Source organism: Triticum dicoccoides, chromosome 3B, assembly GCF_002162155.2.
Source record: "Triticum dicoccoides isolate Atlit2015 ecotype Zavitan chromosome 3B, WEW_v2.0, whole genome shotgun sequence".
Lineage (NCBI taxonomy): Eukaryota > Viridiplantae > Streptophyta > Magnoliopsida > Poales > Poaceae > Triticum > Triticum dicoccoides.
This window is the reverse complement of record NC_041385.1, coordinates 600707035-600724803: the sequence shown is the minus strand read 5'-3', so window position 1 is coordinate 600724803 and position 17769 is coordinate 600707035. Positions and strand designations below refer to the sequence as shown.

Below are 17769 nucleotides of genomic sequence, written 5' to 3'. Positions count from 1 at the left end.
TTCTTTCAGCATTGACTTGTCAACAGCAGCGGAATTCACAAAGTTAAAATTTCCAGCTTACGGTTTGTGTGATGCTCTGTTTGTTGTGCAGGAACGGGGCCGACGTGAGAGGCTATTTCGCCTGGGCATTCATGGATTTGTTTGAGCTCCTGTCCGGGTACCAGTCAAGGTACGGGCTGTACCGGGTCGACTTTGCTGACGAGAGGCTGCCGCGGCAAGCTAGGCTCTCGGCTCGCTGGTACTCCGCCTTCCTCAAGCACAACGGAACCTCTGCCCTGGTGTCGAGAACGCCGGTGAACCAGGCCCTGAACTCGGGGTCCTGACTCCCAACTCCGGAGTCCAGTGCAACCGCGCATGCGCACGCGTGAGGTTTCGATCAGAGAAAGCGTGATTCTCGGATTACATTAGTACTAGAAACCAATACTCCTGTGACCACTATTTTCTTAAGTACTTTCTTTAGGACACCAGTGATATGAGAGCATGATATGGCTATGAGAAATGTCGCATTTTTTTCTTCCTGTCGCCTTTGTTTTCTCTTCCGCACGACGTAAGTGTTTCTTTCTTGGCTCGAAGGCGCCGCCAAGCTCCCCATTTCCCAGCCGGTTGCGGGGCCACTATCGATGCTGTTCGTCTGTCACTGATTGTTTACACCATTCTGTGGGAACACATTTAACCTGGAGACGAGGGGCAGATGCTGATGCTCACCATCCCTCCTGCTCGTTGTTTCTGTAACAGTGCAGCCTCGTCCTTTTTCCTGCCATTCTTGTGATTCACATGGCATTAATTTTCCAAGTGAGCATGTCTTTTTCTTTCTTAATGGGATGATGCCGCTGTCTGTGGCGTATTTGACCAAATTGGTGATTGGGCTCGTGGGATGCTGAAGGGGCAGTTGAACACATCCACCTCAAGGGGACAAATAAATGTACCATGAAAACAGAGACCCCGGGTATATTTATTGGAAAAGGAAAGGCGTGTGCATTCAGATAAAATGTTTCCATCGAAGTGTGCAGTGCAGGCACACACAGTGTTTAAGCTGGTGCTTTCCATGACCATGAAGGTGGTTGAGGTTGCTGTTGAGATCAACAACTCTGATATAAATCTCCTAACTATGCACAGAAAGGCACAAACATAGATGGGTGCTACTGCCTTCCTCTACCTCCTGCTGTCCCTCTGGGTTCAGGACGCAACTGCCGCTGATCTTGGCTTCACAAGAAGCGATTTCCCACGGGAATTCGTCTTTGGAGCTGGAACCTCCGCATATCAAGCAAGGAGTCTTATCTCGTTTGAGCTGAAAGTTCCGGTGTGTTTAGCTCACCGGGTGACGCATCGATTTAATGAATTTTGATTCTAATTTTGCATGCAGTATGAGGGTGCTGTTGCTGAGGATGGCAGGAGTCCGAGCAGTTGGGACACTTTCACTCACGCAGGTTGGTTGCTACGTACTCCCTCCGTTCCGAATTACTTGTCTCGGAAATGGATGTATCTAGAACTAAAATACATCTAGATACATCCATTTCTGTGACAAGTAATTCCGAACGGAGGGAGTAGTACGTACTACTCCCTCCGTCCCAAATTACTCGTCGCAGAAATAGATGTATCTAAAATTAAAATACATCTAGATACATCCATACCCGCGACAAGTAATTCGGGACGGAGGGAGTACATGTTTGTGGAATTTGTATCTGGCTTTCCCATATGAATGGCAGACTCTGGATATTTCCCATATGCGTAAGAAATAGCACCTTGAGCAACTTGTGATCAGGTTACCTCTGATGTGTCGAGTGGATATTTAAGACGACTTCCCTCTCGGTAGAACAATTTACACAGCATTTCTGTTGCTGAAGCATAACTAAATCTAGAGTAATTGAACATGGCAAATTGGTGTTTGCAATAGCCAAGACCAGAACTTGACGCGGCAGGCCAAGAAGTGTTTGTTGCAGTTAGGTCATTTTTGACAGTTCGATTTGTTCTTGCAGGCAAAATGCCAGACAAAAGCACGGCAGATGTTGCTGCAGATGGGTACCACAAATACATGGTAAATAAGACCAGGGACTGAAAAATCTTGACCGTTTCTCTGCTTTAATAGTTCTATATACAAAGTAAATCAGGACTATCTGATTTTGCAGGACGATGTCAAGCTCATGTCTGAGACAGGCCTAGAGGCCTATAGGTTCTCCATCTCCTGGTCAAGGCTCATTCCAAGTACAGAAATCCTCATAACCTTCATCAGAACAAACCGGTTTTGTTTTCTAATTTATCTCAGTTTTTGGGAAAATTTTGGGTTTGCAGATGGACGCGGAGCTGTCAATCCTAAAGGGCTAGAGTATTACAACAACCTCATTGATGAGCTAATGAATCATGGTAATTATATTCTTAAGACCTTTAACATATTTAACTGCAGTCAATTGTTAGGTTCATACTTCATATAATCAAAATCAATGTAAATGTCGGTTAATTTCAAGAAAGCATACAAAATAAAAGCCGAAGGCAATAATCATTTGAACCCACCGGTGTATGTGATATTCATCCAGGAATTCAAGTACACATCACACTTCACCATGTAGATCTCCCTCAAATTCTCGAAGACCAATATGGTGGATGGTTAAGCCCCAAAATTGTGTAAGTTCATGTCTCAATACCAAATAAACAAACAACTACATTGCAGCGGCGATTGTTTTTGGGGGAATCAAGTGGCATATTTATATTATAATTGAATTACTTATGACATAATCTTTTTGTCATATTCATATTTTCGTATCCACAAAATGCAGTGAAGATTTCACAGCATATGCAGATGTTTGCTTCAGGGAGTTTGGAAATAGGGTTGCATCAGGATTGAGTCGAAAAGGACCAGGAATGAGCGACTCGGTGGGCGACTCGGTGGGCGACGGGCGAGCGTCCCCGGCGCTGCCAATCCAGCCGGAACCTCCGCCGCCCCTCTCGACGGCCGATGGGGGTGGATTGGGGGCCAACGGGAGGGGGTGTTCCCCGCCGCCGCGCCGCTCGGCAGACCTGCCTTTCGGGGAGGTGCTTCCGCCGCCGCCGCATCGGCAGTTGTCGCCGGATCCGCCGCTTCCTGGTGATCTGCACCCGGCGCTCGTGGCTGTTTCTGCAGCGACGCCTGATCTGCTCCCTTCCCCGCTTTCCCCTCCAGATCCCTCATCGGCGGATCGGGATTGGGACTTTTTGCATCCTACGAAATGGTATGTGCGTTTTCAAGATGATAGGGAGACGGGGCGATGGATCAATGGCTCGATCTACTCGCATCCGTCTCGTTGGATGACGATCCGGGACGAAGATGGAGATATTCTGGCCGGACGACATCTCAACGTTGATGAAGAGCTTTCGATCGGTAAGCGTTTAATAATCGATTTGTTCCATATCGAGGTTCTTGAGTGTGTGCAGGCACCCATGGATTGCGACGAGCAACTCGATGTAGTGGATCTTACGGAGAATGCCGACGGACCCAAGCCTCCGCAGCGGGTTGGAGGACGTTTCTGGATTCTTGCTGATGAAGATGAAGACGATGATGATCCACCGGAAACGACAGTTCGGCCACCAACTACGCTTGGCGTGGCTACATCTACCTCGGTGCCTAAACCTTTGGTGAGTACTAAGAGATCTGTCTCGTTCGGGATTCCGGTTCCTTCGCAGAAGTCGAAAGTGAAACCATGGAGTGGACCTTTGCCGAAGGGGGGGCCGCCGGCTATCTCTTTGTCTGATTTTTTTCGTCCCGAGTGCTGGACGAGAGTGACTCGGAGAAAGAAGAAAGGGGGTCATATATTGTCACAACGATCGCCGGCGGTGGCCGCTGCGTGTGACATTCGGGCGGCCAGATCTGAGCGTTTGAATGCTCTTTTCGGCACAGATGGGCCGCCTGAGAGTGCTCGCCAAGCGGGCCTGGCTAGTACTGGGCTAGAGGCCCGGGGGGCTGGCCAGGTTTGCATAGCGACGGGTGTGGGCGACGTGCATGAGGTGGCCTCGGACCGATCGCCCCTGCATGCACGATCTACCTCCCCTTCTCTCTTCGTTGCCGCTAGGATTCGCCGTCGCGGGACGGTCGATTTCCCGTCGGCCTCCTTGCGCCGTTTCTCCTCAGCTCGCGCCGGCGTTGGACGGCACCCGTCAACTGGTTCTCGTCCGGAGGAGATGCCGCCCAAGCCACCTCCGCCGCAGGCTGCGCCGGTGGTGAGGAACCCGGCCGGGGCTGCGGGGGCTTCTGCTCCTACGGCTGCGACTGCTGCGGCGCCGGGCCCCGCGCGTGCGGCGCCACCCTCACGGGTAGCTCCACCGCGGCCCCGGGGAGCGCCTCCTCCGCCTCCGGCTAGGGTGGCCCAGCCGCCTAAGGCCGCGCCTCCTCCGCCTCCCCAGCCTAGGGCTGCGCCACCACCGCCGCCAAGGGCCGAGCCGCAGCAGACCCAACGGCCGTGGCCGAGGCAGATGGCGGGTGGACGCGGTGGCTCTGGCCCTGGCACGAATGGCCGTGGGGCGGGGGCGTCGGCGGGGGATGATCGTAATCCTCCGCGAGGACAGTGGGGCGATGATGGATTTGATGCTTATGGCTTTGGGCTACATCGGGGCTCTTCGTCTTCCGGCGGTGGCCGTGGTTATGCATGGGTGGATGACGGTAATGCCAACCGGGGTTTCCAAGGACCGCCTGGCAACTTCGTGGAGGGTGCGGTTGGCCCCAATAACCGCTCTTTCCGGGGTCGTTTCCGCGGAGGGCGGGGCGGGAACAGACGTTTCTATCAGCAAGGCATCTGAAGTCTACGGTTGAGACGGAGGTGGCCGACGGAGGATCGAATCTACCGCAGGTGGCGGTGGAGACGGTTCAGGCTCTGGCCGAAGTTACGTTGCCGGAACCCATGCAGACCGGTGATGCTGTTTTTGAGCATGGTACGGACAAATCTGAGGCTGACAAGTTGTCCAAGTGGGCGGCTAAGAAGAAGAAGCTCACTTGTTTTCGTTGTGGTGACACGGGACACTTTATGGCTGAGTGCACTACGGAATTATGTGACCTGTGCCGGAAAACTAAGCATACCGCTGCCGAGTGTCCTCTTATGCTTGGGCCTAAGCCTTCTGTTCAGATTTACGGGGTCTGCTGCTCGGAGTTGATGTTCTTCGAGTCTCCCAGAGTGGCACCTTTGGCACCAGCGGTCGAGACTTCTTTCCCAGGGGTGGTGAAGGTAGTTCATGGACCGTTGACCGAGGCGCAAATTATTCAGCAGCTGCGGGGACTCGCCCCGGGTAATTTTCAGTCGTCCTTGCTCAAGCTAAATGATACGTCTTACAAAGTTGATTTTCTGTCTAAGGAGGATCAGGTGCGAATCCTCAAGTTCGGTATGAGCAGGGTTACAGGCACTAGTTTTGTGTTGCAGTTTGATGAGTGGAAAAAGAAGGAGCCGCAGGGCATTCCGTTGAGGCAGATTTGGGTTCGTTTCTCCGGGGCACCATCTGATCCCTTGGATAGCTTCTTGGTGACGTGGAGTTTGGGATCTTTGATCGGCAAGACTGAACAGGTGGATATGCCATTCACTCGGGCCAATGGGGTGGCGCGTTCACTTGTCAGTGTTGCTAATATTGAATTCTTGCCGAATGTGGTGCCTTGGACATACGATGGTGTTATGTATCAGCTGGACATTTTGTATGAGGATCCTAATTTGTTCGATGAGTTTGAGGATGATAACCCTATGGACACGACTGAGGGAGGAGGTGCCCCGGGGAACCAGGATGATTCGGCTATGGGTGATGAAGACGGGGCCAAGGGTCCGGTTGGTCCGTCTGAGCCTACTAATATGGCTCCTGCGAGGTCTTCTGGGGTTGCTCCGATGTCCACTTTGCAGCTTGGGTCCTTGGGACCGTTCTCTGCTCCACCTAGGCTGCGGGGTGTATTTCCGGGTTCCGTGGATCCCGTGGCTCCTCTTTGTGCGCCGATGGTTCTTGAGTTGGGAGATACCGAGGGGCAGGTGGCCCTTCCCACAACTCCTACCTCGCTGATGGCTATCGTGGATGGTTCTGCGACTGCGGCTATGGCTAGTGGTGACGGGCAGGAGGCCCGGTCCCCTGTGATGCTGACGCCGACGGTGCCCATGGAGGACTTGGCGCTCTTCCCCACGTCGCCGCGCACGGGAGGAGGGGTGGCTGTGCAGGAGGCTGCCGTCTCTCTTTGCCCCGTTGCGGTGGTCGGGTCAGGTGATGCACCCGTCTCTCCGACTGCCTCTCCGGAGCACCGTGAGCGGGTCTCCCCGGCCCCTGCTACCGGCGGGTCGCCCGTGGACAGGTCGCGGGAGTCGTCGCCGAGCTGCTCTCCGGCCCCGGTGGCTTCGGCCCGGGGAGCCACTATTGGGGGATTGGCAGGAGGCCTTTCCCCTAGCAGAGCTTCTCGCGAGGAGGTCATCTCCTTTGGCGGTATCCCGGACCCGGTCTCCCAGGGGAGGCGGGTCAGCGGGAGGCTACAGGAGCAGCCGGACGTTGATGACATGCAGCTGAGGTGTGCTTTGAGAGTTGCCAAGCTGCGCGACGTCGAGACCTCCACTGGTATGTCGGTTAATAAGTCGAATTCCATTTTGCATTTTACTGATGTTGAAATTATTCATAATGCAAATCAAGTAGGTGTCTCACTTGGTAAAAATGATATTGAGGTTTCTAGGTCGGTTAATGACACTCTTGATTTGGAAGCTGATCGTGCGGTAGAAATGATCCGTCACATTGCTGATGTCAAACCTATGAACGATTCGGAGATAGATGCGCTTGGGGTTAGGGTTCTTGATGGCTTGTGTGCCGATCTTGACCCTGGACTACCAGAGACGGAGGAGGACACCATTCCTGAGGTGTCTCTTCATGTAGATGAGCCCGAGGCGATAGAAGCAGAGAATGGCTGTGCTGATCAGGCTGATGGTTACCTTAAGCCAAAGCGGACGTGGAAACGGAAGGTTTATCCCGTCTCGGCTGCACGTAGGAGTGCTAGGATCCGCACTGCAAAAAAAATTATGATGAATTATGAGAGGCATTTTCTGGAATAGCAAAGGTCTTAGAGACTTGGCTAAAAGAAGATTTCTAGCGGAGGCTTCTCTTGAACATCAGTTAGATTTTATTGCATTGTCTGAGACTGGAAGAAGCAACTTCACTTCACAATTTCTTGCCACTTTGTCCGGGGGGGGTAGATTTTGATTGGCATTGCCTCCCCCCTCGAGGAAGATCCGGTGGGGTTTTACTTGGGGTTAAGTGTGAAACATTGGAAGTTCGGAGTGTAGTTTTGGGGGATTTTGCCGTCAAGTTTCGAGTTCGAACTAAGGTAGATGGGTTTGATTGGGCTTTGGTGGCGGTGTACGGAGCTGCGCAACCAGAGCTCAAGCCAGACTTTTTGGCCGATCTGGTTCGTATTTGTGGTAATGAACAGCTCCCCTCTTAGTGGGAGGGGATTTCAACATTATCCGTAGGAAGGAGGAGAAGAGTAATGACAATTTTGACGGCCGATGGTCGTTCATGTTCAACACTATTATCGAAAGTTTGGATCTCAGAGAGATAGAGCTTTCGGGTAGGAAATTCACTTGGGCTAATTCGTTACCGGTCCCGACGTTTGAGAAACTTGACCGTGTCCTAGCAAGTGTCGAATGGGAACAAAAGTTTCCTCTGGTAACTGTGTAGGCATTGACAAGAGGTGTCTCTGACCATACACCGTTACTAGTTGATTTAGGAGTTCAAACTTTTGCGGGCAACAAAAACATTTTCTCGTTTGAACTTGCCTGGTTTGAAAGAGAAGGTTTCCTTGAGTTGTTAGCTCGGGAGTGGGCTAAAGACTCAGGAGGAAGGACGCCTATCGAGCGATGGCAATGCAAGATTCGTCATCTCCGAAGGTTCCTTCGAGGATGGGCTAAACACACGCATGGTATTTATAAGACGGAGAAGGAGAGTCTTCTTATACTTATTCAAAACCTTGACGTTAAAGCTGAAACTTCTATCTTGGATTCCAGTGAGTTGGAAACAAAGATAGAGGCAGAGATGCGACTTAAACAGCTTCTTCGCGAGGAGGAATTGAAGTGGGCGTTGCGAGCTAAGGTTCGTAAGATAGTACAAGGCGAGGACAATACTCAATTCTTTCATATGATTGCTAATGGGAAGCATCGTAAAAAGAGAATTTTCCAGCTAGAACAAGACGAAGGGACGATAGTTGGTCAAGACAATCTGAAGGTCTACATTACCAATTATTATAAGCAGTTGTTTGGTCCCCCGGAAGAGAATTTTGTGTCCTTAGATGAGTCTAGGGTTGAGGATGTTCCTCAACTTGAGACTGCCGAGAATGAGCTGTTGACTGCTCCTTTCTCTGAGAAAGAGGTGTTTGAAGCCATTGCACAAATGGAGAATAATAAGGCTCCAGGACCGGATGGGTTTCCGACAGAGTTTTACAAAAAGTGCTGGCATTTTATTAAGGGTGATTTGATGCCCATGTTCCAGGTGTCTTTTGAGGGGCAGCTTCAGTTGTTTAAGCTGAATTTTGGAACGATAACTCTTCTTCCTAAGAAGACAGACGCGGTTCGCATTGAGCAGTTCAGACCTATATGTCTGCTTAATGTGAGTTTCAAAATTTTCACCAAGGTCGGGACGAACAGACTTACGCAGATTGCCCACTCTGTGGTTCATCCGTCCCAGACTGCTTTCATGCCTAATAGAAACATCCTTGAAGGGGTTGTTGTCTTGCATGAAAAGCTCCATGAAATCCACTCAAAAAAACTTGATGGCATAGTTTTTAAAGTGGATTTTGAAAAAGCATATGATAAAGTTAAATGGCCTTTCCTTCAACAAGCTTTGCGTATGAAAGGTTTTGATCCGGCATGGAGAAACCAGATTGATTCCTTTACGCAAAAAGGGAGTGTAGGGATTAAAGTGAATGACGACATAGGTCACTATTTCCAAAAACACAAGGGGCTAAGGCAAGGAGACCCGATGTCACCGATTCTGTTTAACATAGTGGCTGATATGCTCACTATCTTAATAGGTCGGGCCAAGGATGCAGGGCAGGTAGGTGGCCTGGTCCCACATCTAGTTGACGGAGGGATTTCCATTCTTCAGTATGCTGATGATACTATCATCTTTATGGAGCACGACCTGGCGAAAGCAAGAAACATGAAGCTACTGTTATGCTTATTTGAACAATTATCTGGCCTCAAAATTAACTTCCACAAGAGCGAATTGTTTTGCTTTGGAAGAGCAAAGGAGGACCATGATACGTATAAACAATTGTTCGGATGTGAATTGGGCTCCTTACCGTTTACATACTTAGGTATACCCATTCATCATCGTAAGCTGACTAACCTTGAGTGGAATGCATCGAGGATCGCTTTGAAAAGAAACTGAGCTGTTGGAAAGGGAAGCTCATGTCATACGGAGGACGATTGATCCTGATTAATTCGGTCCTTACCAGTATGCCTATGTTTCTCTTATCTTTTTTCCAGGTCCCGGTGGGAGTCAGGAAAAGATTAGATTTCTACCGATCTCGATTCTTTTGGCAGAATGACGAGCTCAAACGAAAGTATAGGCTTGCTAAGTGGGATATAATCTGTAGGCCGAAGGACCAAGGGGGTCTAGGTATTGAAAATTTGGAAGTCAAAAACATATGTCTCCTTAGCAAGTGGCTTTCTAAACTGTCGTCTGAGACGGAAGCTACTTGGGCACAGATTTTGCGTAATAAGTATCTTTATGCTAAAACCTTGGCTCAGGTAAATGTGAGGCCTTCCGACTCACCTTTTTGGAAGGGTTTGATGAGAGTCAAACATTTTTTTTCAACAAGTCAAAATTTATTGTCGGGAATGGTGCCACTACGAGGTTTTGGGAGGATACGTGGCTTGGGGAGACTCCCCTTGCACTTCAATATCCTACTTTGTACAACATTGTGCGACGTAGAGAAGCCTACGTTGCAACTGTTCTAAAATCCACTCCCCTCAATATTAGTTTTCGGAGAACGCTAGTTGGAAATTGGTGGGAGGCCTGGCTCCACCTCGTTAGACGTTTAATGGAGGTCCGGCTGACCCAGCAACCAGATCAACTGTATTGGAAACTTACTAAGAACGGTGTGTTCTCGGTTAAATCTATGTATCTGGATGTCATTAACTCTAGCGTTGTCCCTTCCTCGATTCACGTGTGGAAAGTAAAGGTTTCCTTACGTATCAAAGTGTTTATGTGGTTTGTGCATAAACAAGTCATTTTGACTAAGGATAACCTGGCAAAACGCAACTGGGTGGGCTCATCTAGGTGTAGCTTTTGCGATCATAACGAAAGCATCAAACACCTCTTTCTCGATTGTCCGTTGGCTAAGATTCTGTGGCGGTCGATTCATATTGCGTTCAATATCAATTAGCCCACCTCTATCAACATGTTATTTGGAACATGGCTTGATGGGGTTGATTCCGATACTGCAAGACACATTCGTGTTGGCGTTTGTGCTTTACTTTGGGCAGTATGGAATTGCAGAAATGATTTAGTATTTAACAGATCAACAAACATTCACTTTTTGCAGGTTATCTTCAGGGCCACGGCATTCATCCGTATGTGGTCGCTACTCACTCCGACGGAGGCCAGGGAGCGTTTGGTTACTGCGTCTACCCGATGGGAGATGGTAGCGCGGGATATTTTCAACCGGTTTGGATGGCGGTCATGTAATAGGATAGGCATGTAGTGGTCCTATTGTGTTTGCCAGCCGGTTGTGGCTTTGGGTTTGAGCTCTTTCGAGCCTTTTGTTTATCTTCGCAACTCGATACTTGACGACTTTGTTGCTGGACTTTATTTTTAATAATATGAGCCGTATGCATCTTTCTGATGCAGAGGCTGGGGTAAACCCCCTTTTCGAAAGAAAAAAAAATCCTGGACGACTATCAATGAGATAAACATCAGTGTAGTTGGCTCTTATGATAGTGCTCTATTCCCTCCTGGCCGTTGCTCAGATCCATTTGGAGTAACAAAGTGCACCACTGGGGACTCTAGCATCGAACCATACATAGCCGCTAAGAATGCCCTTATGGCGCATGCATCAGTTTTCAGTCTGTACAGAGAAAAGTATCAAGTGAGTGAATGACCTTTTTACTCAAAAATGTTTTTAGTGCTACTTAGTTTCTTCAATAAGTGCGACACTGAGAAATCTTAGCTTTACTCAAGAGTGGAAGCCCCATTCTCAGTCATATACACATTAACCGTATCTCAATTCCTCTTTGACGGCAGTATATCATGGAAGAATAGTCGGTTTATATTTCTTAGGTTCTGGCCTTGTTACGTTCAAAATAGGGCTGTATATAGACTCTTATTCCTCTAATGGAGTGGGCAGTGCTTCTGCTCTTTTTTCCTAAAATATGTATTCTATTCTTCCCTGTTGTGATGCAAAATTTTCAAAGGTGTAGGCTCATAAGAAGAAGTAACCTTTTGGATGCAGCACAAGCAAAAGGGAATTGTGGGAATAAATATCTACTCCTACTGGAGTTATCCACTGACAAATGCGACGGTGGATCTAGAAGCAACTCAGAGATGTAAAGATTTCTTGTATGGCTGGTATGTTTTTCTCACTTACATTTTTCTCACTAATCCGATCTGAAAGTGCTGGCTTTTTTATCTAGAAGCATTTGACCACAAGTAACGTTGAGATCGTAAGTGTGGTACTGGCAGGATCCTAGGGCCCTTGGTGTTTGGGGACTATCCATAAGTAATGAAGAAGAATGTCGGCTCTCGCCTTCCACCCTTCACAAAAGTTCAGTCTGAACTTATCAAGGGTTCCTTAGATTTCATTGGAATAAATCACTATTTTTCTGTCTACGTGAATGATCGTCCTCTAGATACAGGTGTTCGAGACTACAAGGCGGACATGTCAGTTAATTCAAGAGGTAGTTATCCTTTTTTGATAGTAATATTAGGATTGTTGCTTAACCACTCGTAATTGTGTGCAGCGGCGGAGCCAACGTACAAGTGTTGGGTTCAGTTGAACCCAAACGTTCAGACGCTCCCCTCCCGTGGCGCTCCCGCGGGCGCCCCTGGGAGGGAACCCTAGCGCCGCCGCCCCCGTCCCTTCACCCCATCCCCCCTCCCTCGCCGCTGCCGGTGGCGTCGCCGGCCAAAGGCCGCGTGGCACAGGCGGCGGCGGGGCGGCTCTTTCCCTCGCGAGGGTGGCGGACGTCGCGGGGCGGCCTCCCCTGCTCGGTGGCGTCGGGCGCCGGCGTGCCTCTACTCCGGCCTCCCTCCTCCGCCCCGCTCCCTGGTGGCCAGCCGGCGTCGCCTCCTCTCCTCCTCCCCCTCCACCTCGGCTCGTGGGGTTCTGGAGGCCCGGGGCGTGCTGGCGGCGGATCTGGCGCCCCCTGCCCAGATCCGGCGGGTGGTGGCGGTTGGCGGCTACAGGGGCGTCCGGCGGCCCCTTTAAGGTGGTGGTGCTGCAGCCGGGGCTCATCCTCTCTGGTGGGGTGGCTGGGCACCGGCTGGACCTGGCCAGGGCGTCGAGACGCGGGGGGTGTGGTGTTGGGGAACATAGTAATTTCAAAAAATTTCCTACGTACACGCAAGATCATGGTGATGGCATAGCAACGAGAGGGGAGAGTGTTGTCCACGTACCCTCGTAGACCGTAAGCGGAAGCGTTATGACAACGCGGTTGATGTAGTCGTACGTCTTCACGATCCGACCGATCCAAGTACCGAACGTACGGCACCTCCGAGTTCAGCACACGTTCAGCTCGATGACGAACCCCGGGCTCCGATCCAGCAAAGCTTCGGGGATGAGTTCCGTCAGCACGACGGCGTGGTGACGATGATGATGCTCTACCGGCGCAGGGCTTCGCCTAAACTCCGCAACAATATGACCGAGGTGGAATATGGTGGAGAGGGGCACCGCACACGGCTAAGGAACGATCCGTAGATCAACTTGTGTGTCCTAGGGTGCCCCCCTGCCCCCGTATATAAAGGAGCAAGGGGGGAGGCCGGCCAGCCCCTTGGGGCGCGCCAAGGAGGAGGAGTCCTCCTCCTAGTAGGAGTAGGATTCCCCCTTTCCTACTCCTACTAGGAGGGGGAAAGGAAGGGGGAGAGGGGGAAGGAAAGAGGGGGGCGCCGCCCCCCCTCCTAGTCCAATTCAGACCAGAGGGAGAGGGGGCGCGCGGCCCACCCTGGCCGCCCCTCTCTCTTCCCACCAAGGCCCATGTGGCCCATTAACTCTCCCGGGGGGGTCCGGTAACCCTCTGGCACTCCGGTTTTCTCCGAAATCACCCGGAACACTTCCGGTGTCCGAATATAGTCATCCAATATATCAATATTTATGTCTCGACCATTTCGAGACTCCTCGTCATGTCCGTGATCACATCCGGGACTCCGAACAAACTTCAGTACATCAAAACTTATAAACTCATAATAAAACTGTCATCGTAACATTAAGCGTGCGGACCCTACAGGTTCGAGAACTATGTAGACATGACCTAGAACTATTCTCGGTCAATAACCAATAGCGGAACCTGGATGCCCATATTGGTTCCTACATATTCTACGAAGATCTTTATCGGTCAAACCGCATAATAACATACGTTGTTCCCTTTGTCATCGATATGTTACTTGCCCGAGATTTGATCGTCGGTATCCAATACCTAGTTCAATCTCGTTACCGACAAGTCTCCTTACTCATTACGTAATGCATCATCCTGTAACCAACTCATTGGTCACATTGCTTGCAAGGCTTATAGTGATGTGCATTACCGAGAGGGCCCAGAGATACCTCTCTGACAATCGGAGTGACAAAACCTAATCTCGAAATACGCCAACTCAACATGTACCTTCGGAGACACCTGTAGTACTCCTTTATAATCACCCAGTTACGTTGTGACGTTTGGTAGTACCCAAAGTGTTCCTCCGGTAAACGGGAGTTGCATAATCTCATAGTTACAGGAACATGTATAAGTCATGAAGAAAGCAATAGGAATATACTAAACGATCAAGTGCTAGGCTAACGGAATGGGTCATGTCAATCACATCATTCTCCTAATGATGTGATCCCATTAATCAAATGACAACACATGTCTATGGTTAGGAAACATAACCATCTTTGATTAATGAGCTAGTCAAGTAGAGGCATACTAGTGACTATATGTTTGTCTTATGTATTCACACATGTATCATGTTTCCGGTTAATACAATTCTAGCATGAATAATAAACATTTATCATGATATGAGGAAATAAATAATAACTTTCTTATTGCCTCTAGGGCATATTTCCTTCAGTCTCCCACTTGCACTAGAGTCAATAATCTAGATTACATAGTAATGATTCTAACACCCATGGAGTCTTGGTGCTGATCATGTTTTGCTCGTGAGAGAGGCTTAGTCAATGGGCCTGCAACATTCAGATCCGTATGTATCTTGCAAATTTCTATGTCTCCCACTTGGACTTGGTCCCGGATGGAATTGAAGCGTCTCTTGATGTGCTTGGTCCTCTTGTGAAATCTGGATTTCTTTGCCAAAGCAATTGCACCAGTATTGTCACAGAAGATCTTCATTGGTCCCGATGCACTAGGTATGACCTAGATCGGAAATGAACTCCTTCATCCAGACTCCTTCATTTGCTGCTTCCGAAGCAGCTATGTACTCCGCTTCACATGTAGATCCCGCCACGACGCTTTGTTTAGAACTGTACCAACTTACAGCTCCCCCGTTTAATAAAAACACGTATCCGGTTTGCGATTTAGAATCGTCCGGATCAGTGTCAAAGCTTGCATCGACGTAACCATTTACGACTAGCTCTTTGTCACCTCCATATACGAGAAACATATCCTTAGTCCTTTTCAGGTATTTCAGGATGTTCTTGACCGCTGTCCAGTGATCCACTCCTGGATTACTTTGGTACCTCCCTGCCAAACTTATTGCTAAGCATACGTCAGGTCTGGTACACAGCATTGCATACATGATAGAGCCTATGGCTGAAGCATAGGGAATATCTTTCATTTTTTCTCTATCTTTTGCTGTGGTCGGGCATTGAGTTTGACTCAACTTCACACCTTGAAGCACGGGCAAGAACCTTTCTTTGCCTGATCCATTTTGAACTTTTTCAAAATTTTATCAAGGTATGTGCTTTGTGAAAGTCCTATTAAGCGTCTTGATCTATCACTATAGATCTTGATGCCCAATATGTAAGCAGTTTCACCTAGATCTTTCATTGAAAAACTCTTATTCAAGTATCCCTTTATGCTATCCAGAAATTCTATATCATTTCCAATTAATAATATGTCATCTACATATAATATCAGAAATGCTACAGAGCTCCCACTCACTTTCTTGTAAATACAGCCTTCTCCAAAAGTCTGTATAAAACCATATGCTTTGATCACACTATCAAAGCGTTTATTCCAACTCCAAGATGCTTGCACCAGTCCATAAATGGATCGCTGGAGCTTGCACACTTTGTTAGCACCTTTTGGATCAACAAAACCTTCTGGCTGCATCATATACAACTCTTCTTCCAGAAATCCATTCAAGAATGCAGTTTTTACATCCATTTGCCAGATTTCATAATCATGAAATGCAGCAATAGCTAACATGATTCGGACAGACTTAAGCATCGCTACGGGTGAGAAAGTCTCATCGTAGTCAACCCCTTGAACTTGTCGAAAACCTTTCGCAACAAGTCGAGCTTTATAGACAGTTACATTACCATCAGCGTCAGTCTTCTTCTTAAAAATCCTTTTATTCTCAATGGCTTGCCGATCATCGGGCAAGTCAACCAAAGTCCATACTTTGTTCTCATACATGGATCCCATCTCAGATTTCATGGCCTCTAGCCATTTTACGGAATCTGGGCTCATCATCGCTTCCTCATAGTTCGTAGGTTCATCATGGTCAAGTAACATGACTTCCAGAATAGGATTACCATACCACTCTGGTGCGGATCTTACTCTGGTAGACCTACGAGGTTCAGTAGAAACTTGATCTGAAGTTTCATGATCAATATCATTAGCTTCCTCACTAATTGGTGTAGTTGTCACACGAACCGGTTCTTGTGATGAACTACTTTCCAACAAGGGAGTAGATACAGTTATCTCATCAAGTTCTACTTTCCTCCCACTCACTTCTTTCGAGAGAAACTCCTTCTCTAGAAAGGATCCGATTTTAGCAACAAAAATCTTGCCCTCAGATCTGTGATAGAAGGTGTACCCAATGGTCTCTTTTGGGTATCCTATAAAGACACATTTCTCCGATTTAGGTTCGAGCTTATCCGGTTGAAGTTTCTTCACATAAGCATCGCAGCCCCAAACTTTAAGAAACGACAACTTTGGTTTCTTGCCAAACCACAGTTCATAAGGTGTCGTCTCAACGGATTTTGATGGTGCCCTATTTAACGTGAATGCGGCCGTCTCTAAAGCATAACCCCAAAACGATAGCGGTAAATCAGTAAGAGACATCATAGATCACACCATATCTAGTAAAGTACGATTACGACGTTCGGACACACCATTTCGTTGTGGTGTTCCGGGTGGCGTGAGTTGCGAAACTATTCCGCATTGTTTCAAATGTAAACCAAACTCGTAACTCAAATATTCTCCTCCATGATCAGATCGTAGAAACTTTATTTTCTTGCTACGATGATTTTCCACTTCACTCTGAAATTCTTTGAACTTTTCAAATGTTTCAGACTTGTGTTTCATCAAGTAGATATACCCATATCTGCTCAAGTCATCTGTGAAGGTGAGAAAATAACGATACCCGCCGCGAGCCTCAACATTCATTGGACCACAAACATCAGTATGTATGATTTCCAACAAATTAGTTGCTCGCTCCATAGTTCCGGAGAATGGTGTTTTAGTCTTCTTGCCCATAAGGCACGGTTCGCAAGTACCAAGTGATTCATAATCAAGTGATTCCAAAAGCCCATCAGTATGGAGTTTCTTCATGCGCTTTACACTGATATGACCTAAACGGCAGTGCCATAAATAAGTTGCACTATCATTATCAACTCTGCATCTTTTGGTTTCAACACTATGAATATGTGTATCACTACTATCGAGATTCAATAAAAATAGACCACTCTTCAAGGGTGCATGACCATAAAAGATATTACTCATATAAATAGAACAACCATTATTCTCTGATTTAAATGAATAACCGTCTCGCATCAAACAAGATCCAGATATAATGTTCATGCTTAACGCTGGCACCAAATAACAATTATTTAGGTCTAAAACTAATCCCGATGGTAGATGTAGAGGTAGAGTGCCGACCGCGATCACATCGACTTTGGAACCATTTCCCACGCGCATCGTCACCTCGTCCTTAGCCAATCTTCGCTTAATCCGTAGTCCCTGTTTCGAGTTGCAAATATTAGCAACAGAACCAGTATCAAATACCCAGGTACTACTGCGAGCATTAGTAATATACACATCAATAACATGTATATCACATATACCTTTGTTTACTTTGCCATCCTTCTTATCCGCCAAATACTTGGGGCAGTTCCGCTTCCAGTGTCCAGTCTGCTTGCAGTAGAAGCACTCATTTTCAGGCTTTGGTCCAGACTTGGGTTTCTTCTCTTGAGCAGCAACTTGTTGCTGTTCTTCTTGAAGTTCCCCTTCTTCCCTTTTTCTTGAAACTGGTGGTCTTGTTAACCATCAACACTTGATGCTCCTTCTTGATTTCTACCTTCGCGGCTTTTAGCATTGCGAAGAGCTCGGGAATAGTCTTGTCCATCCCTTGCATATTATAGTTCATCACGAAGCTCTTGTAGCTTGGTGGCAGTGATTGGAGAATTCTGTCAATGACACTATCATCAGG

General features: G+C 48.1%; 2 protein-coding genes across 2 annotated transcripts in view; both read left to right on the top strand.

Annotated features, from left to right (window-relative positions):
* The window catches only part of LOC119277353 (beta-glucosidase 2-like), a 6609-nt gene extending 6117 nt beyond the window's left edge, over positions 1-492 (top strand). The window contains exon 14 of the mRNA XM_037558632.1: positions 92-492. Coding sequence (XP_037414529.1) covers positions 92-323 — 232 coding nt within the window. The 3' untranslated portion in view covers positions 324-492. The remainder of the gene's footprint in view (positions 1-91) is intronic.
* A 563-nt stretch (positions 493-1055) lies between these two features.
* The window catches only part of LOC119279704 (beta-glucosidase 2-like), a 43358-nt gene continuing 26644 nt past the window's right edge, over positions 1056-17769 (top strand). The window contains exons 1-8 of the mRNA XM_037560858.1: positions 1056-1264; positions 1364-1427; positions 1977-2035; positions 2127-2202; positions 2290-2361; positions 2532-2619; positions 2772-3606; positions 10514-10560. Coding sequence (XP_037416755.1) covers positions 1133-1264; positions 1364-1427; positions 1977-2035; positions 2127-2202; positions 2290-2361; positions 2532-2619; positions 2772-3606; positions 10514-10560 — 1373 coding nt within the window. The 5' untranslated portion in view covers positions 1056-1132. The remainder of the gene's footprint in view (positions 1265-1363; positions 1428-1976; positions 2036-2126; positions 2203-2289; positions 2362-2531; positions 2620-2771; positions 3607-10513; positions 10561-17769) is intronic.